General features: G+C 37.1%; 2 protein-coding genes across 2 annotated transcripts; one reads left to right on the forward strand and one right to left on the reverse strand.

Annotated features, from left to right (window-relative positions):
- Positions 1–7,858: 7,858 nt before the first annotated feature.
- LOC138316629 (cytochrome c oxidase subunit 4 isoform 2, mitochondrial-like) lies at positions 7,859–15,587 on the reverse strand. The gene is given in 7 exon segments (XM_069258303.1): positions 7,859–8,201; positions 8,869–9,000; positions 9,507–9,677; positions 10,739–10,900; positions 13,046–13,096; positions 13,099–13,154; positions 15,559–15,587. Coding segments are annotated over 7 exon segments (780 nt in total). The 3' UTR covers positions 7,859–8,022.
- Positions 15,588–16,051: 464 nt separating this feature from the next.
- On the forward strand, positions 16,052–19,353 carry LOC138315367 (protein SYS1 homolog). The gene is made up of 3 exons (XM_069256337.1): positions 16,052–16,731; positions 17,936–18,003; positions 19,007–19,353. The coding sequence occupies exons 1-3, from the start codon at positions 16,537–16,539 to the stop codon at positions 19,245–19,247; spliced, it is 504 nt and encodes a 167-aa protein (XP_069112438.1). The 5' UTR covers positions 16,052–16,536; the 3' UTR covers positions 19,248–19,353.
- The last annotated feature ends 89 nt before the right edge of the window (positions 19,354–19,442 follow it).

The raw sequence follows: 19,442 nt of genomic DNA on the forward strand, positions 1-19,442 counted from the left end.
ATATCAGGGTCCCTAGGCTGTTTGGTTATTAAGGAGAAGTCGTTTTTAAGATTTTAGCATATTTGACCCCTGTGAACCTTGAATGATAAATCAAGGTCACTCATTTGAAAAAAAGTGGTAGTCTGACCTTTATCCCATCATGTCACATGCCAAATATCAAGTCTCTAGGTCTCTTGGTTATTAAGAAGAAGTCGTTTAAAGATTTTCACCTATTTGACCCCTGAGATGAAAGTCAAGGTCATTCATTTTATCAAACTTGGTAGCCCTCTATCCCAGTATGTCAACAGGGCTTCTTATATATAAGGTCATGAGGCCTACTTCGTTATTAAGAAGAAGTCCATCTAAATATTTTAGCCTAATTTGACCCCTGAGACCTTGAATGAAAGTCAAGGTCATTCATTTTACAAACTTTGTATGTGCTTCATTCCCAACATGTCACATGCCCAATATCAGGTCTCTAGACTGTTTGGGGTAATAAGAAGAAGTCGTTGAAAGATTTTAGCTTATTTGACTCCTGTGACCTTGAATGAAGTTCAAGGACATTCATTTGAACAAACTTGGTAGCCTTTGATTTTAGCATGCCACAGGCCTAATATCAGGTCCCTAGGCTGTTTGGTTATTAAGGAGAAGTCGTTTTAAGATTTTAGCATATTTGACCCCTGTGACTCTTGATATGAAGGTCAAGGTCATTCATTTGAACAAGCTTTGTAGCCCTTCATGTCCATCATGTTACAGGCCCAATTAGGTCTCTAGGTCCTCTTAGTTATAAAGAAGAAGTTGTTTAAAGATTTAAGCCTATTTGACCCTTGTGACCTTGAGAAAAGGTCAAGGTCATTCATTTTAACAAACTTGGTAGCCCTTTATCCCAGCATGCCCCCACATGCCCAATATAAGGTCTCTAGCGCCTCTTGGTTATTAAGAAGTCGTTTAAAGATTTTAGCCTTTTTGACCCCTGTGACCTTGAATGGAGTTCAAGGTCATTCATTTGAACAAACTTTGTAGCGCTTCATCCCAACATGTTCCATGCCCAATATCAGGTCACTCTCTAGCCCTCTTGCTTATTAGAAGAAGTCGTTTAAAGATTTAACCTATTTGACTCCTGGGACCTTAAATGAAGTTCAAGGTCACTCATTTGAAAAAACTTTGTAGCCCTTCATCCCATCATGTTACTGGCCCAATAGCAGGTTTCTACGCCTCTTGGATATATAAAGAAGAAATTGTTATGACCCCTGTGACCTTGAGTCAGGGTCAAGGTCATTCATTTGAACAAATTTGGTAGCCCGTTATCCCAGCATGCACATGACAAATATCAGTCTCTAAGCCTCTTGGTTAATAAGATGTTGTTTAAAGATTTTCACCTATTTTGAATGAAGGTCAAGGTCATTTATTTGAACAAACTTGGTAGGCGTTTATTCCAGCATGCCACATGCCCAGTATCAGGTCTCTAGCCCTCTTGGTTATCAAGTAGAAGTCATTTAAAGATTTTAGCCTTTTTGACCCCTGTGACCTTGAATGAAGGTCAAGGTCATTCATTTGAACAAACTTGGTAGCCTTTATCCCAGTATGTCACAGGCCTAATATCAGGTTCCTAGGCCTCTTTTGTTATGAAGCAGAAATCTTAACAAAATATTTCAGACTATTTGACCCCTGTGACCTTGATTGAAGTTCAAAGTCATTAATTTGAACAAACTTGGTAGCCCTTCATCCCAGCAGGTCACAGGCCCAATTTCAGGTCTCTAGGCCTCTTGGTTATGTAGAAGAAGTCTGTTAAAGATTTTCACCTATTTGACCCTGTGACCTTGAATGAAGGTCAAGGTCATTCATTTGAACAAACTTGGTAGCCTTTGATTTTAGCATGCCACAGGCCTAATATCAGGTCCCTAGGCTGTTTGGTTATTAAGGAGAAGTCGTTTTAAGATTTTAGCATATTTGACCCCTGTGACCTTGAATGAAAATCAAGGTCACTCATTTGAAAAAAAGTGGTAGACCTTTATCCCATCATGTCACATGCCAAATATCAAGTCTCTAGGTCTCTTGGTTATTAAGAAGAAGTCGTTTAAAGATTTTCACCTATTTGACCCCTGAGATGAAAGTCAAGGTCATTCATTTTACAAACTTGGTAGCCCTCTATCCCAGTATGTCACAGGCTTAATATAAGGTCATGAGGCCTCTTCGTTATTAAGAAGAAGTCATCTAAATATTTTAGCCTATTTGACCCCTGAGACCTTGAATGAAAGTCAAGGTCATTCATTTTACAAACTTTGTAGTGCTTCATCCCAACATGTCACATGCCCAATATCAGGTCTCTAGACTGTTTGGGTAATAAGAAGAAGTCGTTGAAAGATTTTAGCTTATTTGACTCCTGTGACCTTGAATGAAGTTCAAGGACATTCATTTGAACAAACTTGGTAGCCTTTGATCTCAGCATGCTACAGGCCCAATATCAGGTCCCTAGGCTGTTTGGTTATTAAGGAGAAGTCGTTTTAAGATTTTAGCATATTTGACCCCTGTGACCTTGAATGAAGGTCAAGGTCATTCATTTGAACAAGCTTTGTAGCCCTTCATTCCATCATGTTACAGGCCCAATATTAGGTCTCTAGGCCTCTTAGTTATAAAGAAGAAGTTGTTTAAAGATTTAAGCCTATTTGACCCTTGTGACCTTGAGAAAAGGTCAAGGTCATTCATTTTAACAAACTTGGTAGCCCTTTATCCCAGCATGCCACATGCCCAATATAAGGTCTCTAGCCCTCTTGGTTATTAAGAAGTCGTTTAAAGATTTTAGCCTTTTTGACCCCTGTGACCTTGAATGGAGTTCAAGGTCATTCATTTGAACAAACTTTGTAGCGCTTCATCCCAACATGTTCCATGCCCAATATCAGGTCTCTAGCCCTCTTGCTTATTAAGAAGAAGTCGTTTAAAGATTTAACCTATTTGACTCCTGGGACCTTAAATGAAGTTCAAGGTCACTCATTTGAAAAAACTTTGTAGCCCTTCATCCCATCATGTTACTGGCCCAATAGCAGGTTTCTACGCCTCTTGGATATAAAGAAGAAATTGTTATGACCCCTGTGACCTTGAGTCAGGGTCAAGGTCATTCATTTGAACAAATTTGGTAGCCCGTTATCCCAGCATGCACATGACAAATATCAGTCTCTAAGCCTCTTGGTTAATAAGATGTTGTTTAAAGATTTTCACCTATTTGAATGAAGGTCAAGGTCATTTATTTGAACAAACTTGGTAGGCGTTTATCCCAGCATGCCACATGCCCAATATCAGGTCTCTAGCCCTTTTGGTTATTAAGAAGTCGTTTAAAGATTTTAGCCTTTTTGACCCCTATGACCTTGAATGGAGTTCAAGGTCATTCATTTGAACAAACTTTGTAGCGCTTCATTCCAACATGTTCCATGCCCAATATCAGGTCTCAAGCCCTCTTGCTTATTAAGAAGAAGTTGTTCAAAGATTTACCTATTTGACTCCTGGGACCTTGAATGAAGTTCAAGGTCATTCATTTGAACAAACTTGGTAGCCTTTGATCCCAGCATGCCACAGGCCCAATATCGAGTCCCTAGGCTGTTTGGTTATGAAGAGGAAACCGTTTAAAGATTTTAGTCTATTTGACCGCTGTGACCTTGAATGAAGTTCAAGGTCATTCATTTGAACAAACTTTGTAGCGCTTCATCCCAACATGTCCCATGCCCAATATCAGGTCTCTAGCTCTCTTGGTTATTAAGAAGTCGTTTAAAGATTTAATCTATTTGACTCCTGTGACCTTGAATGAAGTTCAAGGTTGTGACCTTGAATGAAGTTCAAGGTCATTCATTTGAACAAACTTGGTAGCCTTTGATTTTAGCATGCCACAGGCCTAATATCAGGTCCCTAGGCTGTTTGGTTATTAAGGAGAAGTCGTTTTAAGATTTTAGCATATTTGACCCCTGTGACCTTGAATGAAAATCAAGGTCACTCATTTGAAAAAAAGTGGTAGACCTTTATCCCATCATGTCACATGCCAAATATCAAGTCTCTAGGTCTCTTGGTTATTAAGAAGAAGTCGTTTAAAGATTTTCACCTATTTGACCCCTGAGATGAAAGTCAAGGTCATTCATTTTACAAACTTGGTAGCCCTCTATCCCAGTATGTCACAGGCTTAATATAAGGTCATGAGGCCTCTTCGTTATTAAGAAGAAGTCATCTAAATATTTTAGCCTATTTGACCCCTGAGACCTTGAATGAAAGTCAAGGTCATTCATTTTACAAACTTTGTAGTGCTTCATCCCAACATGTCACATGCCCAATATCAGGTCTCTAGACTGTTTGGGTAATAAGAAGAAGTCGTTGAAAGATTTTAGCTTATTTGACTCCTGTGACCTTGAATGAAGTTCAAGGACATTCATTTGAACAAACTTGGTAGCCTTTGATTTTAGCATGCCACAGGCCTAATATCAGGTCCCTAGGCTGTTTGGTTATTAAGGAGAAGTCGTTTTAAGATTTTAGCATATTTGACCCCTGTGACCTTGAATGAAGGTCAAGGTCATTCATTTGAACAAGCTTTGTAGCCCTTCATTCCATCATGTTACAGGCCCAATATTAGGTCTCTAGGCCTCTTAGTTATAAAGAAGAAGTTGTTTAAAGATTTAAGCCTATTTGACCCTTGTGACCTTGAGAAAAGGTCAAGGTCATTCATTTTAACAAACTTGGTAGCCCTTTATCCCAGCATGCCACATGCCCAATATAAGGTCTCTAGCCCTCTTGGTTATTAAGAAGTCGTTTAAAGATTTTAGCCTTTTTGACCCCTGTGACCTTGAATGGAGTTCAAGGTCATTCATTTGAACAAACTTTGTAGCGCTTCATCCCAACATGTTCCATGCCCAATATCAGGTCTCTAGCCCTCTTGCTTATTAAGAAGAAGTCGTTTAAAGATTTAACCTATTTGACTCCTGGGACCTTAAATGAAGTTCAAGGTCACTCATTTGAAAAAACTTTGTAGCCCTTCATCCCATCATGTTACTGGCCCAATAGCAGGTTTCTACGCCTCTTGGATATAAAGAAGAAATTGTTATGACCCCTGTGACCTTGAGTCAGGGTCAAGGTCATTCATTTGAACAAATTTGGTAGCCCGTTATCCCAGCATGCACATGACAAATATCAGTCTCTAAGCCTCTTGGTTAATAAGATGTTGTTTAAAGATTTTCACCTATTTGAATGAAGGTCAAGGTCATTTATTTGAACAAACTTGGTAGGCGTTTATTCCAGCATGCCACATGCCCAGTATCAGGTCTCTAGCCCTCTTGGTTATCAAGTAGAAGTCATTTAAAGATTTTAGCCTTTTTGACCCCTGTGACCTTGAATGAAGGTCAAGGTCATTCATTTGAACAAACTTGGTAGCCCTTTATCCCAGTATGTCACAGGCCTAATATCAGGTTCCTAGGCCTCTTTGTTATGAAGCAGAAATCTTAACAAAATATTTCAGACTATTTGACCCCTGTGACCTTGATTGAAGTTCAAAGTCATTAATTTGAACAAACTTGGTAGCCCTTCACCCCAGCAGGTCACAGGCCCAATTTCAGGTCTCTAGGCCTCTTGGTTATGTAGAAGAAGTCTGTTAAAGATTTTCACCTATTTGACCCCTGTGACCTTGAATGAAGGTCAAGGTCATTCATTTGAACAAACTTGGTAGCCCTTCATCCCAGCATGCTATAAGTCAAATTTCAGGAATCTCCAAGTTTTGGAGAAGAAGTTGCTTAAATGGAAAAGTTGACGCCGGACGGCTGGACGACGGCCGGATGACTGACGCTGCACCATAACATAACATCCTTGGCGGCCATCTTGTTGATCAATCAGTCACAAATCACAATATGCACAACTAGGGCCCAAGGGGAACCTACATGTGAAATTTGAGAAAGATCCATTTAATACTTTCTGAGAAATAGCGATAACAAACTTAAACTATCAAAATCCAAGATAGCTGCCTGGTGGCTATCTTGTGGACCGATTGGTCCCAAAACACAATATGCACAACTAGGTCCCTATAGGGGAACCTACAAATGAAATTTGAGACAGATCCCTTCATTACTTTCTGAGAAATAGCGATAACAAACTTTGAATATCAAAATCCAAGATGGCTGCCTCGCGGCCAATTTGTTGACCGATCGTTCCCAAAACGCAATATGCACAACCAGGTCCCTAGGGGAACCTACATATAAAATTTTAGACAGATCCCTTCAGTACTATCTGAGAAATAGCGATAACAAACTTTAATTATGAAAATCCAAGATGGCTGCCTGACATCCATCTTGTTGACGGATTGGTCCAAAAATGCAATATGCACAACTAGGGCCCTAGGGGAACCTACACATTAAATTTGAGAAAGATCCCTTTGGCACTTTCTGAAAAATAGTGATAATAAAACTTAACTATCAAAATCCAAGATGGCCATCTTGAGGACCGATTGGTCCCAAAATACAATATGCACAACTAGGTACCTAGGGGAACCTACAAATGAAATTTGAGACAGATCCCTTCATTACTTTCTGAGAAATAGCGATAACAAACTTTGAATATCAAAATCCAAGATGGCTGCCTTGCGGCCAATTTGTTGACCGATCGGTCCCAAAACGCAATATGGCACAACAAGGTCCCTAGGGAACCTACACTAGAAATTTGAGACAGATCCCCTCAGTACTATCTGAAAAATAGCGATAACAAACTTTGAGATCAAATCCAAGATGGGCCTGGCGTCCATCTTTTGAAAAATTGGTCCAAATACACAACTTCAAAATCAAAGATCCAAGATGGCTGCCTTGCGGCCATCTTGTTGATCAATCAGTCACAAATCACAATATGCACAACAAGGGCCCTAGGGGAACCTACACATTAAATTTGAGAAAGATCCCTTTGGCACTTAGTGATAACAAAACTTAACTATCAAAATCCAAGATGGCCGTCTGGCGGCCATCTTGTTTTTCTGATCAGCCTCTATATGGCACAACTAGGGACCAATAGAATCCTCCATGTGAAGTTTGAACAAAATCCCTTCAGTAGTTCTCAAGAAATATTGATAACAAACTTCAACTGCCAAAATCAAAGATGGCTGTCTGGCGGCCATCTTGTTTTTCTGATCAGCCTCTATATGGCACAACTAGGGACCAATAGAATCCTCCATGTGAAGTTTGAACAAAATCCCTTCAGTAGTTCTCAAGAAATATTGATAACAAACTTCAACTGCCAAAATCAAAGATTGCTGCCTGGCGGCCAACTTGTTTTTCCGATCAGCAACAAAATCTGTATGGCACAACCATAGACCAAGGGGACCCTCCATGTGAAGTTTGAACAAAATCCCTGCAGTAGTTTTTAAGAAATAGTGATAACAAGCATTGTTTACTGACGAACGACCAACCACGGACGCAGGGCGATTTGAATAGCCCACCATCTGATGATGGTGGGCTAAAATTATAGTTACTGTATTCATCCCTATAAGCACTCCTACTCCCACTTTTTTAGAATTCAATTTCACACTTTGAATGAAATGCATATTGATAATATGAAATATGTTGGTTTCCTTCCTGTTTTCTTTTGCAAGTTGATTTATGGTTTACTTAGTAGAGACATTTTATGAAAGGCTAGTCCAAATTAGTTCTATTAAGCGTCAAATAGGGTAATTGTCATTTCAAAAGTTTTTAAGATTGAAAAAAAATCAAAATTCAAGAGATGAGCAGTAGAACTTCAGTATCACATATTGCTTCTGTTTTACAAATTTTCAACATTATGAGTGAAACTTTAGAAGTTACTATTTATAAATCAGAGGCATTTTATTTTAAGGTTTTACTGTTCATCAAATTGATAGCAAAGAAAACAGACACTGTTTTTCTTATCACATATTTTATCAACACAGCTACAAAACAAATACTGTGTACAATAAATCCTGAATTGTTCCTGAAGAAAACGTGTTATTTACATTGTCTTCATAAAATTCTTAAATACACACTTTTTCTGCTGGACTCACAAAACTTAAAAAATGTTCTTAGATTATTTCTTCTTCTCAAGAGAGCCAGAGCCCTTGGGTTCCATGCCTGGCTTGTATTCTCCCTTCTTGTAATCGTATCGACTAGAGATACCGAACATAATTCCATCTCTGCTTCTGACAAGGGTTTGCAAAATGGCTTCCATTCCTCCTTCCTTCAACATAGCTGATGGACGTGGTAGAACTGAAAATCAAAAAGAAAATATTTAGTGTTTCCAAACAGATTTAAACAATTTGCTTTATTAAAGAATGATCTGCTGAGATTGAATAGTTATAGCACAATTTATTCTGAATTTCAATTTTGATTGAATACACCAAGAGAGTCTCTACATTTGTAAATAGCGGCTTGAGGGGCGATAACAGCCACATACACTTTAAAGTCCATTGTAATAAAAACGTTTTTCGCAAGATTTTTTCACATAATTTTATGAGAATTCAAATGTTTCGCAAATAATTATATAAAACATAATTACAAAAGGTTAATAAATTAAATATCCCTGATCTACAAATTTACGTACTATATTCATGAATGAAATTAGCGAAAATGCATGATATAGTAAATGCAAAATTAAAAGTACTTCATCATTTTTTACTTCTTAATACCATCCATCAATTATCAACTTTATTTTAATATACCATACATTTAAGGATAATCCTACAAATGATGAAAGCAAACAATAAGAAAATAAATACTTACTAAGTTTACATATTTACTGCGCTATATGTATATCAATTGAATTAATTTAAAAACTTTCTAACAAAGTTAATATTTACAGTCCTACTAGTGGAACTTACTCTCATTTTGGGCTAATGGGTATACTACCATAGATATCAATACAAAATGTACTTACTGACATTATCTTGGAACCACAAGAAAATCTGTGTCATGGCACATCCAAATAAGAATATAATGAGTTGTCGCTTGAGCTCACCAGTGGGCGCCAGCATTTCTTCAAATGTGTTAGCATAGGAGGCTCTGTACACTACAAAGAGAATCAGATAAAATAGACACAAATACAGTGCATGGTTTGAAATAGGAAGCTAACATCACACAGATACAGCACATGGTTATCGGAAACTAAATTCTGGTATATTGTAAATGCAAACTTTACATTGAAACAGGGGAATCCATGTCAAATGTGGAGATTTTCTTTATATTTGAAACAACTGTTATAAAGCAATGTTAACGTTAAGATTTTTTGGAGAGGGGGGATTCAGAAAGTGTATATACTTTTATAGCATATACAGAGAAAAGAGCAAATAATAGATATATTTCAGTTCAGTAGGATATCCCTAACAAAGGCCCACAAAAAAAATCACAGCATGATAATTCCATTTATAATAGCATCATTCTTTACTATGTATACCATGATACTGAGTGGATATGTCGAGAATGTTTTGGTAATATCCAAATATTTTAATTCAATTTCAAAATTAAGTCACTTAACCTTGTTTCAATTGATCTAAAATATTATTGCAATTAACTTACAGAATTTTTTCTCCTCTAAGGTTAGTGAACTCCAATCACTCTTTTCCTTTTCCCTAAGAGCTAGAATTTCTGGAGTGTTAGCCTTGAAGCGCACTCCTGGGCAAGGCCACTCATGGTTATCGACGTAGCCACAATCATTTCCAAGTCCATGTCCTGTGATGTCTCGATCACCTGAAAACAGTATGTAATACTGTAATAAATGGTACTTGTTGCAGGGTTTTTGTCAGTGATTTTGGGATTGGGAATGGGTCCTTCTACCGGTGATTTTGGGATTGGGAATGGGTCCTTCTACCGGTCCCTACAAAGGCCTGGCAAAAACCCCGTATTTAATGCATGACTCAAATTTACTGTTTTACAAATAATTTCTGATAAGTATTAAGCAAATGCATTTTTAATAGTGAATTTACATGCATGGCACATCTGGTTTTTTTGGGGTTTTTTAACGGTTGTCCAGGTTATCACAAAATTTAGTGTATTAATGTATATATATTAATGCACAAAGCAATTAAAAACATAAAATACACACTTGACACAAATATAAATAGTTCAATTTATAAATGTACATTGTACAAGTGGACAAACTGTTTAAGGCCTTTACAATTATTTCTAATTCTTGCAGGATTATGATACATTTTAATTTTTAAGGCTAAAATAATGTTAGGATAACGTTATCTTTTGATTGTTGCATTATTCCAATTGCAGAAGCAGGGATGAGATAGAGGGAAATCTCTCATTTAATAAAGGAAACTCTCACTCTCCCTCTCTGTATACAGTGTTTTTCCTGCCTATATATTTGGGGCCGAAATAAGGCCCCATTCCCAATTGTATTTCTTGTTATTTTTTCCCAAATCTTTGTCTAAATTTCCCAAATCAGTGAGTTGACGTGTATTTTGTGCAATGAAACTAAAAAATTACGGAAATCCTAAGTGTGAACATCGTATTTTAGTATCCATTCTTACACTTGATTCTTAGAGAAGCATAATTGTCTATTTCTACCATTTCCAAAATTTTCATAAACACCCTTTAAGTTTTTCATTTCCTACTTTTATCGCACAAAATTTCCCAATTTTCACCAGGTGACAATTTCCCAAAATACCCAGGAAAAACACAGGTATATACATATGATGTTTCAGGCCACATCTATAACTTGATTTGTTTCTCATACAAAGTAAATGTCCTGAAAATAAGAATGAAGACAATACGAATAATTATACACAGGAATTATAACCTACCAATGGTGGGATAGTGGTGGTGTTTTGCTTCTAAGCTCATCTGGTCCATGGGATAAATTTTAACTTCATGAACTTTTGCTACAGCGGAACATGACCTCACTTGCTGCCATTTTATACTGTTGGCTAGTCGCCTCAACACTATTTGACCACTCATATTGGCTACTGCAATGAAGAAGAATAATGATTTTAGTATCTTATATCTTATATCGTACATAATATATAAGTTGGCTAAAACTGACCATAATCACAGACTCCGAATTCTTACTGATCGCCTATTTATGGTAAGTTACCTACTGATCTTGAAAAGCCGGGGATTGTAGTACAAATGTGGCGACAGCGATTGTAGGACTTCTGTAGGTTTAATTAGGGTCAAAGAGGTATTGACAGTTAAAAGAAAACATTTGGCACTCACTTTAATACATGTTACATCCCAACCTATCACATTAATGATGCTATGTCCCTAGTTGTGTTCGAGAGGTCCTAGAATCAAAGTTTGGGTAGCCATCTGAAAGTTAATTTTAACACCCAATCAGACAGCTGGGATCCATTATCGGTGAAATTCGACGATTCTGATTGGCTGTTAATTTTTTTCTTTTTACACTTTTGGTCTTCAAAGATGGCTACTAAAACATGGATTTTTGTATGTCTCGAACATAGGGCCAACATCCCAACCTATCACATTAATGATGCTATGTCCCTAGTTGTGTTCGAGAGGTCCTAGAATCAAAGTTTGGGTAGCCATCTGAAAGTTAATTTTAACACCCAATCAGACAGCTGGGATCCATTTCCCGTGAAATTCAACGATTCTGATTGGCTGTTAATTTTTTTTTTTTTTTTACACTTTTGGTCTTCAAAGATGGCTACTGAAACACGGATTTTTGTATGTCCCGAACATAGGGCCATAGCATTGTTAATGTGCTGAGTTGGGATGTGACAGACCAAGACATTCATTCAAGTGAGTTCCAAACATTTTCCTTTAATTGTAAAGGAATATTTGACCCCAAACCAACATGTAGAATTCTCACAATTGTTGTCGTCAGATTACAGGCAATCAGTCAGAATTTTGAGTCTGCGATTATGGTCAGTCTTAGCGGACTAGTACATGTATATGAACTATGAAGTACCTGTATGCATTAAGTTAAAACACATTCAAATAATATGGCATTCTTTAATTTGGCGGTATAAACTGTAATTATATAATATAATGTAATTTTTATTTATCTAGCTATAGTAGCAGGATTGGACTGGGCGATCATCGGTGACCAGGTAGCATAGTCAGTAGAGCACTTGGCTAGTGTTCAGAGGGTCCCGTGTTCAAATCCCGGTCTGGGGGCTACATTTTCTCACCCAACTAATAACCCACAGTGGTGGTGTTTAGAAGGGTCATGTATGTCTTTGAGGGCGAAGACTTTGAGAAAGGAGGGAGGATTGTAGCAGGATTGGACTTGGTCGTTCATCGGTGACCAGGTAGCTCAGTTGGTTGAGCATTCGAATAGTGTTCGGAGGGTCCCAGGTTCGAATCCTGGTCTGGCCACTACATTTTCCCCTCTCCTGTTACAAAATTATCCTATTTATCGCGAAGGTCAGACTTGATCACTTATTATAATTGAGAATGTGGAGGTAGGGGGAATCAGATCCAGAGTATCCAATGATTGAAAAAAAACCACAAACCTAAGGTCATGATCATAACCTAGCATTTTTTGAATGGGGGTTTGGACTTAAACTTCAGCTAAATGTGGCTTATTGTACATGCGGTCTTGTACATGTACTCTTTATCACTATCATGGACATTTATTTGCTTAACCTGTGTATTATAAATGTTAATAGCATACTGGTGGCGAATAATTCTTTCCTTCGTACACTGCAGAAGCACATAAGTCAGTTTTACTTTTTTAATCAAATACTAACGTAGTCTATCGTACAGAGTCATTCAATATCCAAAGGTCATAGAAATTTGAACGACAATGTTATTCAGGAGATTTAGGGGCATAATCTTTGGTAGACTAGCAAAGTGTATACATGCAAAACAGAGTCATTTTTTCAGATTCAGGTTTGGTAAGTATCGACTTTTTTAACTAAAATCAGCAGACGTCTATTGGAAATGTTTACGTTCGATACGAACGTGACTTTTTACAGGCTTTGAGATCGATGAAAATGTACAAGGTCATACGTAGTTATGACTGAAAACCAAACGAGCGTCTTTGATAAATTATTCATCAATTAAAATTCAATGAGTTAGTTACAATAATTACCGGTAATATGGTTTACAGTTATATTGACACGATCTTTCTTAATCGAGAGACAAACCTTTATCCCACGAGCTGTAGCCGGAAAAAAATGGCGGAGAGACCGACAAATCTCGCGAGCGATCCGAGTTAACGAAACGCTTGATAAAGCAAGCCTAAACTCACACTTGCTAAGAAAAACGGATGAAAAGACGTCTGACGCGTTTTGACAAAAAGGACACTGTTTATTATTATGATAGAAGAAATCAATGGCCAAATCATTTACAAGGAATTAATTACATATCAATCAGCAGAGACATATTTAGAACATTCACATATCTTGACAACCAAACCTTTAAAGCACTGTTTAAGACTCTGGTTAGACCTCATCCTCGTTACTCCAGGGATTACGATCACATACGATCTCTACACCCCTGGACTATCTCTTAGTAAAACTGGAGGCAACATAATAGAACACGTAATTCAGTCCTTTGATATTATATCAAAACAGCTGTATAGCGGTACACTGTGGTTGACTGTGTGGCTTTGAAGCTGGGCGTCGCTCTCTCTGTAGTCTTCAAAGGAATTCTTTGCAGGCTTGTGATTGGTCAGATATTTTCTTCTGAACTGCCTTCAGTTTTACTATGATATAGTCCAGGGGCCCATATAACGTCAGTTATTGTAACCCCTGGAGTATCGAGGATGGTTAGACCTCAATTGGAATACTGCTCTGTCGTTCGGTCTCCCTGGACAAAAAAGATATAACGTTAAAAACCATAGAAAACGTCCAACGAAGAGGTACAAAAAGACTTGTTAACCTTAAAGATCTCTTAAAGATCTCGCCTATCCTGACCGATTAAAGACCCTGGGTATCCCTGTAAAATCTAGTCTGCTAAACTTGCCTGCCTATGCCCCACATGTACATCTTAGGGAAAAAACGTAATAATATCTATAGACAGGTTTAGCGGAGTAAATGTGAATCAGCTCTGATCTATTAAAGCTCTCTTCAACAACAACAAAAAAGACTTCTAAGATGTATAATTTAGAAGAGGAAAATACACATGTACGTTCAATTAATATACGACCAAATCCTTTAACCTTATCTTGACCAAAGGAATATGAGAATTAGTAATTGTTATATATGGGCCCACCTGAGTGCCCTTTGACCATTTTAGACGTTTTAGGGGTCTAGCTCAAACTTTATTCATGGGAAGTAATCCATTAGATGATTAGCTCGTTTTGTCAAAACCATTTATAATTCTAAGCACTGGGATCATATCATATCGTAGTCTACTATATTAAAGAGTTGGTAGACCCCAAAAAATCAGTCTTTCCGATATTAGAAGAAACAAATCCTTCTCCAACATGGTGAATGATCGTTTTATAATTCCGATGAGCTTATTCGGCTTTTTTGCACAATTTGCTACACGTAGATTAAACTTCATGTGTCGAAAATAACTCCAAGGTCTTTCTCACCTTTGTCACAAAAAATGTGTTGTAATGATTCGTCTTTTTCTCTCTTTTGACGTCATCAAAATGTGAATTTCTTTGTCCAAAATGTAGTGTGTTACATTTTGACGAGTTGAACTTCAATTGCCATAGTAGTTACAATTCACTTAATTTGTCCAAATCACTTAGATTTTTTTCGGAGTCTGTCATAACTCTTGGCATCATCAGCTTTGATTTACCGAGTATTGATTTTGACAATCCTTGAGGAACTCCACTATTTACTTCTACCCTGTCAGAAGACTCTTTGCCGTGTCTCCCTTCTAAGAATGATGATATCCATTTGACAATTTTGCCTCTTATTTCAACATTCATTAGCTCTTTTATCAGACGCTTACATGGCAAGTCCAAATATATCGTATCCAAATTTCCTCTCTCCTCCAGTTTTTTGGTAATTTCATTATGAACTTCCAGCAGTTGAAGTGTTGTTGATTTTCCTTTTATGAAGCCAAATTGTTTGTCAGCGAAAATATTATTCCGATCTAAATGTACCATCATATTGTCGCTAAGAATAGATTCCAAACATTTTACAGTGAAGCTGGTCAAACTAAATGGTCTGTAGCTTTCCTGTTCTTTCTTTTTATAGATTGGTGTTATATTTGCCTCCTTTCATTCTGATGGTAGAACTCCTACTTATATTGATTTATTGAAGATTATTGATAAAGGGAGACTAATACTTTAGCTTAGTTCCTTACTAAGAACTTTAGGATGTAACCAGTCTAGTCCTGGGGATATTGATGCATCTAATAAAAAGGTAAATGAAAAATATCAATCGCATATCGGATAAACTTTACATATGTACCTAGTTTTTAAATCGGAACCTGTCTCCTTCAAAACCCAACATATGCTGGAATCAAAACTGTAATACTGAGTCATTAAGATAAAAAACTAATAATTCGCGCTCGCGTACCCCATTTCAACTAATAAACACCCATCACTATAGGCGCCACTTCCCCTATTTGAGGCACGAGTTTCACTTACTTCGTTTTAAATGCAGACTGAAAATATGAAACTTTGTAGGGTTCTTTTATTTCTTTGTTTTGCAGATTTTTGATTTTTTTTTTATGCAACTTGTCTTATTTTACGTACTTTAGGTTAGTTCCAGTTTGCGGTGCCATGGGCGCCTATTGGATCAAATACGATACGTGTATGTATTGTTTCTAGATTTGCAAATACCTTAGACATTGTTGAAAAAGTCGTCAGAGATATCAAAGAGGTAATACTATATAAATCTCCCCGGGAGATATCATACACCAAATTACCGACGAGCTGTAAACAGAAACGTATATAACGTTAGGCCTATGTATATAGAGGCTTATAAATATGTTTCTGCTGTAAATAACAAGACAAGAAATTAGCAAAACTAAATTACAAATCAAATGACACATAAATCTAGGTGTTTGTCATGATGATGATGGACATTTGAAAAATAACAGCATGCATAAGCGCCTTAGTGTTATCAAATGCAAAATGTTCAGCCCGTGCAAGGTTTGTCGTTCTTGTCACAATCGGCAAGACTACAAAGTGCGCGCCCCGTGTGGCCTTTTGCGGCATTTCTGCAGACGGTCATTACATTCAAGCGTCTTGATGATACAGATTTGTCGTGACGTGATGAGATGTGACACACTGTTGTGTGAGGGAAGAAACTGGGAATTTCATCTTAATTTAGACCCAACTGAAGGGATTAATGCCAAAGCAAATTAAAATCAAACGCTCTGAACATATTGTATAAAATGAAGTGATGGAGAATATTGGAACTTAATTGGGTGATTGCCTATTCGTGTGTGTCCATTCGACACTGACTCATCTGTTCGACTCCTTATTTTCACTTTCCAGCATCTCCCAACACCATATTGAATTGTCAGGCATTACCCAGCTGCTATTCTCTGGTGTGTGATGACTTCAACTCGAGATAACAATGATTTCTCCTCGTCATATTTCGCCAAAATTGATTTTGGCCATTGATGTACCAGAAAGTTAGTTTCTCTTCATTATAGAAGACAGTTCTTGCATGACATATTGGGAGAAATTGGAGTTGCTCCCACTTTTGACTTTGTATTTAGGGTAATGCGTAGGTTCCTCCAGAAACGACTGCCAAAGATGACGGGTCATTTTCGTAGTAATGTGTGGGATCCAGTGTTGATCATTTCGCAGATCATTGCCATGCAGAGTCAGTTTTATTTACTACTTGGAGTCTGGAATTACTTGATGAACATGATAGGCAGTTTTGATTCATCTTTGGATAAGGTGTTCACTGAAACAGTAAGTAAATTAGCAAGTAAACACTACATTTGAAGGGTGCGATCTGATCCCCTAGATACAGTCTGTCACAAACGCAATATTTACTTTTGGTGGATCACTCAGATAAGAGTTAAATATTTGGTCAATCTAATTAAAATTAGACTTGTAATTCCACTCCACTACGATGTTATATGATACGCTCCAATAAAAGATCTAACATTAAACAACTCCTAGTTTAGGGTCACCTCACTGAGGTTAGCATGACCCCTGTGGTTAGCCAATTAGCGTCGCTTACGGAATCTTCGGTGTGGTTGTTTCTCTTGGAAGAATAAAAGGCTATCAGAGGTGTTCCGATTCTAGGCCAGGGGCCATGCTGTGGTGACCCCGAATTGGGAGTTGTTATATTGGTGTAGATCTAAGAAAATACTGCAAAGTTTCTCTAGGGAAAGGGGCCTTTATTCGGCCTCAAATGTACCTAAAAAATCACTGTATAGCACAATGAAATACTTCTGAAATATGACGATGTACAGTCTGATATGAAATCGACTGACCAGTGACCATGGACTCTCATATGCATGTTATTGGAGTAATTTCTGTTGTACCTGTAACAGATACAGAAAACAGACCAAATGATCAATGTAATGGAGCTTCATATGTCCCAAAAGTCTAGTCTCAGATGACATAAAATAATTTTTAGGGCAGTGGTGTCCAAGTATTAAGTTAGAAGTATTCTGGTATACTAACTCTCCTCTGGGTCTCCAGGTTGATTCCCACATTACTAGGTACTGACCATAGGTCATGGTTTTTCTCCAGGTACTTCAGCTTTCCCCATCACCTCCCCAGAGTCCTTAACCTGGCATATAGTGATATACCTAATGACCCTGTTGCCTAATAAATAGTAATAGAACATAAAACAACTACTAAACAAACAATTAAAATCATTACAATGTCCTTTTTTTTTTTTTTTCTTTCACACCAAGAGCCAATCATTGGGGGTCATCATTCACTAAATTATCATGTTTCTTATGCCCCTGTCATGAAAAGGAAACATAAAGTTACCCATCTCCTATTCCATGTCATTCTGTTAAGTTTAAATTCTCTTCCATCCAAATGGTGTATCATTTTGTGTCATATTACACTAGACGTTAATTGCTGGTTTCATTATCATATAAAAATGCATCAGTTTCATTTAATCAATGATTCCTACTATTGTCTATCTTTGCAGGACCTTGATGTATTAGAAACTTCAGGCAGACTTAATGTAATTGCATTCCTTCTTAACAGTTTAACAAGGTGAGTGTAACAGCTTTAACAAGATGAATGATACAGTTTAAATAAAGTGAGTGTAAACCGTAGTTTAACAAGATGAATGTAAACAAGTATTAACAAGGGGAGTGTAAACAGTTTGAACAAGGTGAGTGTAATAGTTTAACAAGGTGAGTGTAACAGTTTAACATGGTGAGTAACAGTTTAACAAGGTGAGTGTAAACAGTATTAACAAGGTGAGTGTAAACAATTTTAACAAGGTGAGTGTAAACAGTTTGAACAAGGTGAGTGTAACAGTTTAACAAGGTGAGTAACAGTTTAACAAGGTGAATGTAACAGTTTAACAAGGTGAGTGTAACAGTTTAACATGGTGAGTGTAAACAGTATTAACAAGGTGAGTGTAAACAGTTTTAACAAGGTGAGTGTAACAGTTTAACAAGGTGAGTGTAACAGTTTAACAAGGTGAGTAACAGTTTAACAAGGTGAATGTATAGTGATGTAAGCATTTTATAGAGGAATGCATGGAGAAGGCTCAACATTGAACCTTTGTCAGATTTACTTATCACCAAAGATTTATTGCTAAGCATGGCAGCATGCAAAACTAGATTGTAAAATTCAAATGTTTCTATTATGACTAAATCAAATGTGAAGGTTAAGCAAACTTAAAAGGATTATATTGCCACAATAGCTAAATTGTGCACCCGGAGTTCTTGAAGTAGAAAGCAGTCGACGATCAGTTAATACTGTGTTACATTTACATGATTTGGCAAAATGTTTTCGTGATGAAAAGTGCTGAAATATATATGAAATTACCCCCAAAAATATCTTCATTTGCTATGCAAATTGCAATGAATTTTCTGAAAAAATATGAAGAAGAAAAATGACAGTGCCGTTGTATGGAAGAGTAACACTGAACACTGATCACTTTTCATTGCCTTCCAGTAATCTGTTCAATTTGCTAATGAAATATATGTATGATATTTCACTAAATCAGTACATGATGTTATATTTTTCACTTTTGTTCTTTCAGTGCTCTTGCCTTGTGGTTCATTGTTCAACGATCAAAACTCTGTTTAGACTTTTCTGTGACAACCCACCTTTTTCACCTTGTAGCATGTCTTATATACAACAGACACATCCCTAATTCTCTGCCGTGGTGGGTCATTAACGTCATCAGCATTGCTCTTATGACTGTCACCGGAGAATTCCTGTGTATGCGGACAGAAATGAAAGCCATTCCACTCAGTATGGGGCCAAAGGCAGATTTGTGATAATTCTCTTAGTCATGTCCATATCTATTTATTCATCTCATTAATTGTGTATATATGGCATGTAAAATATTGAATAAGTATTATTAAATAAACATGGTATAAAATACATGTATTTATGTCTGATATATTGATACATGTAATTCGATGTTATAGTTGAACCTTAACTTGCCACCAGTCTCTAGAACATTAAAATCA

The sequence above is a fragment of the Argopecten irradians genome, chromosome 2, assembly GCF_041381155.1.
Source record: "Argopecten irradians isolate NY chromosome 2, Ai_NY, whole genome shotgun sequence".
NCBI lineage: Eukaryota > Metazoa > Mollusca > Bivalvia > Pectinida > Pectinidae > Argopecten > Argopecten irradians.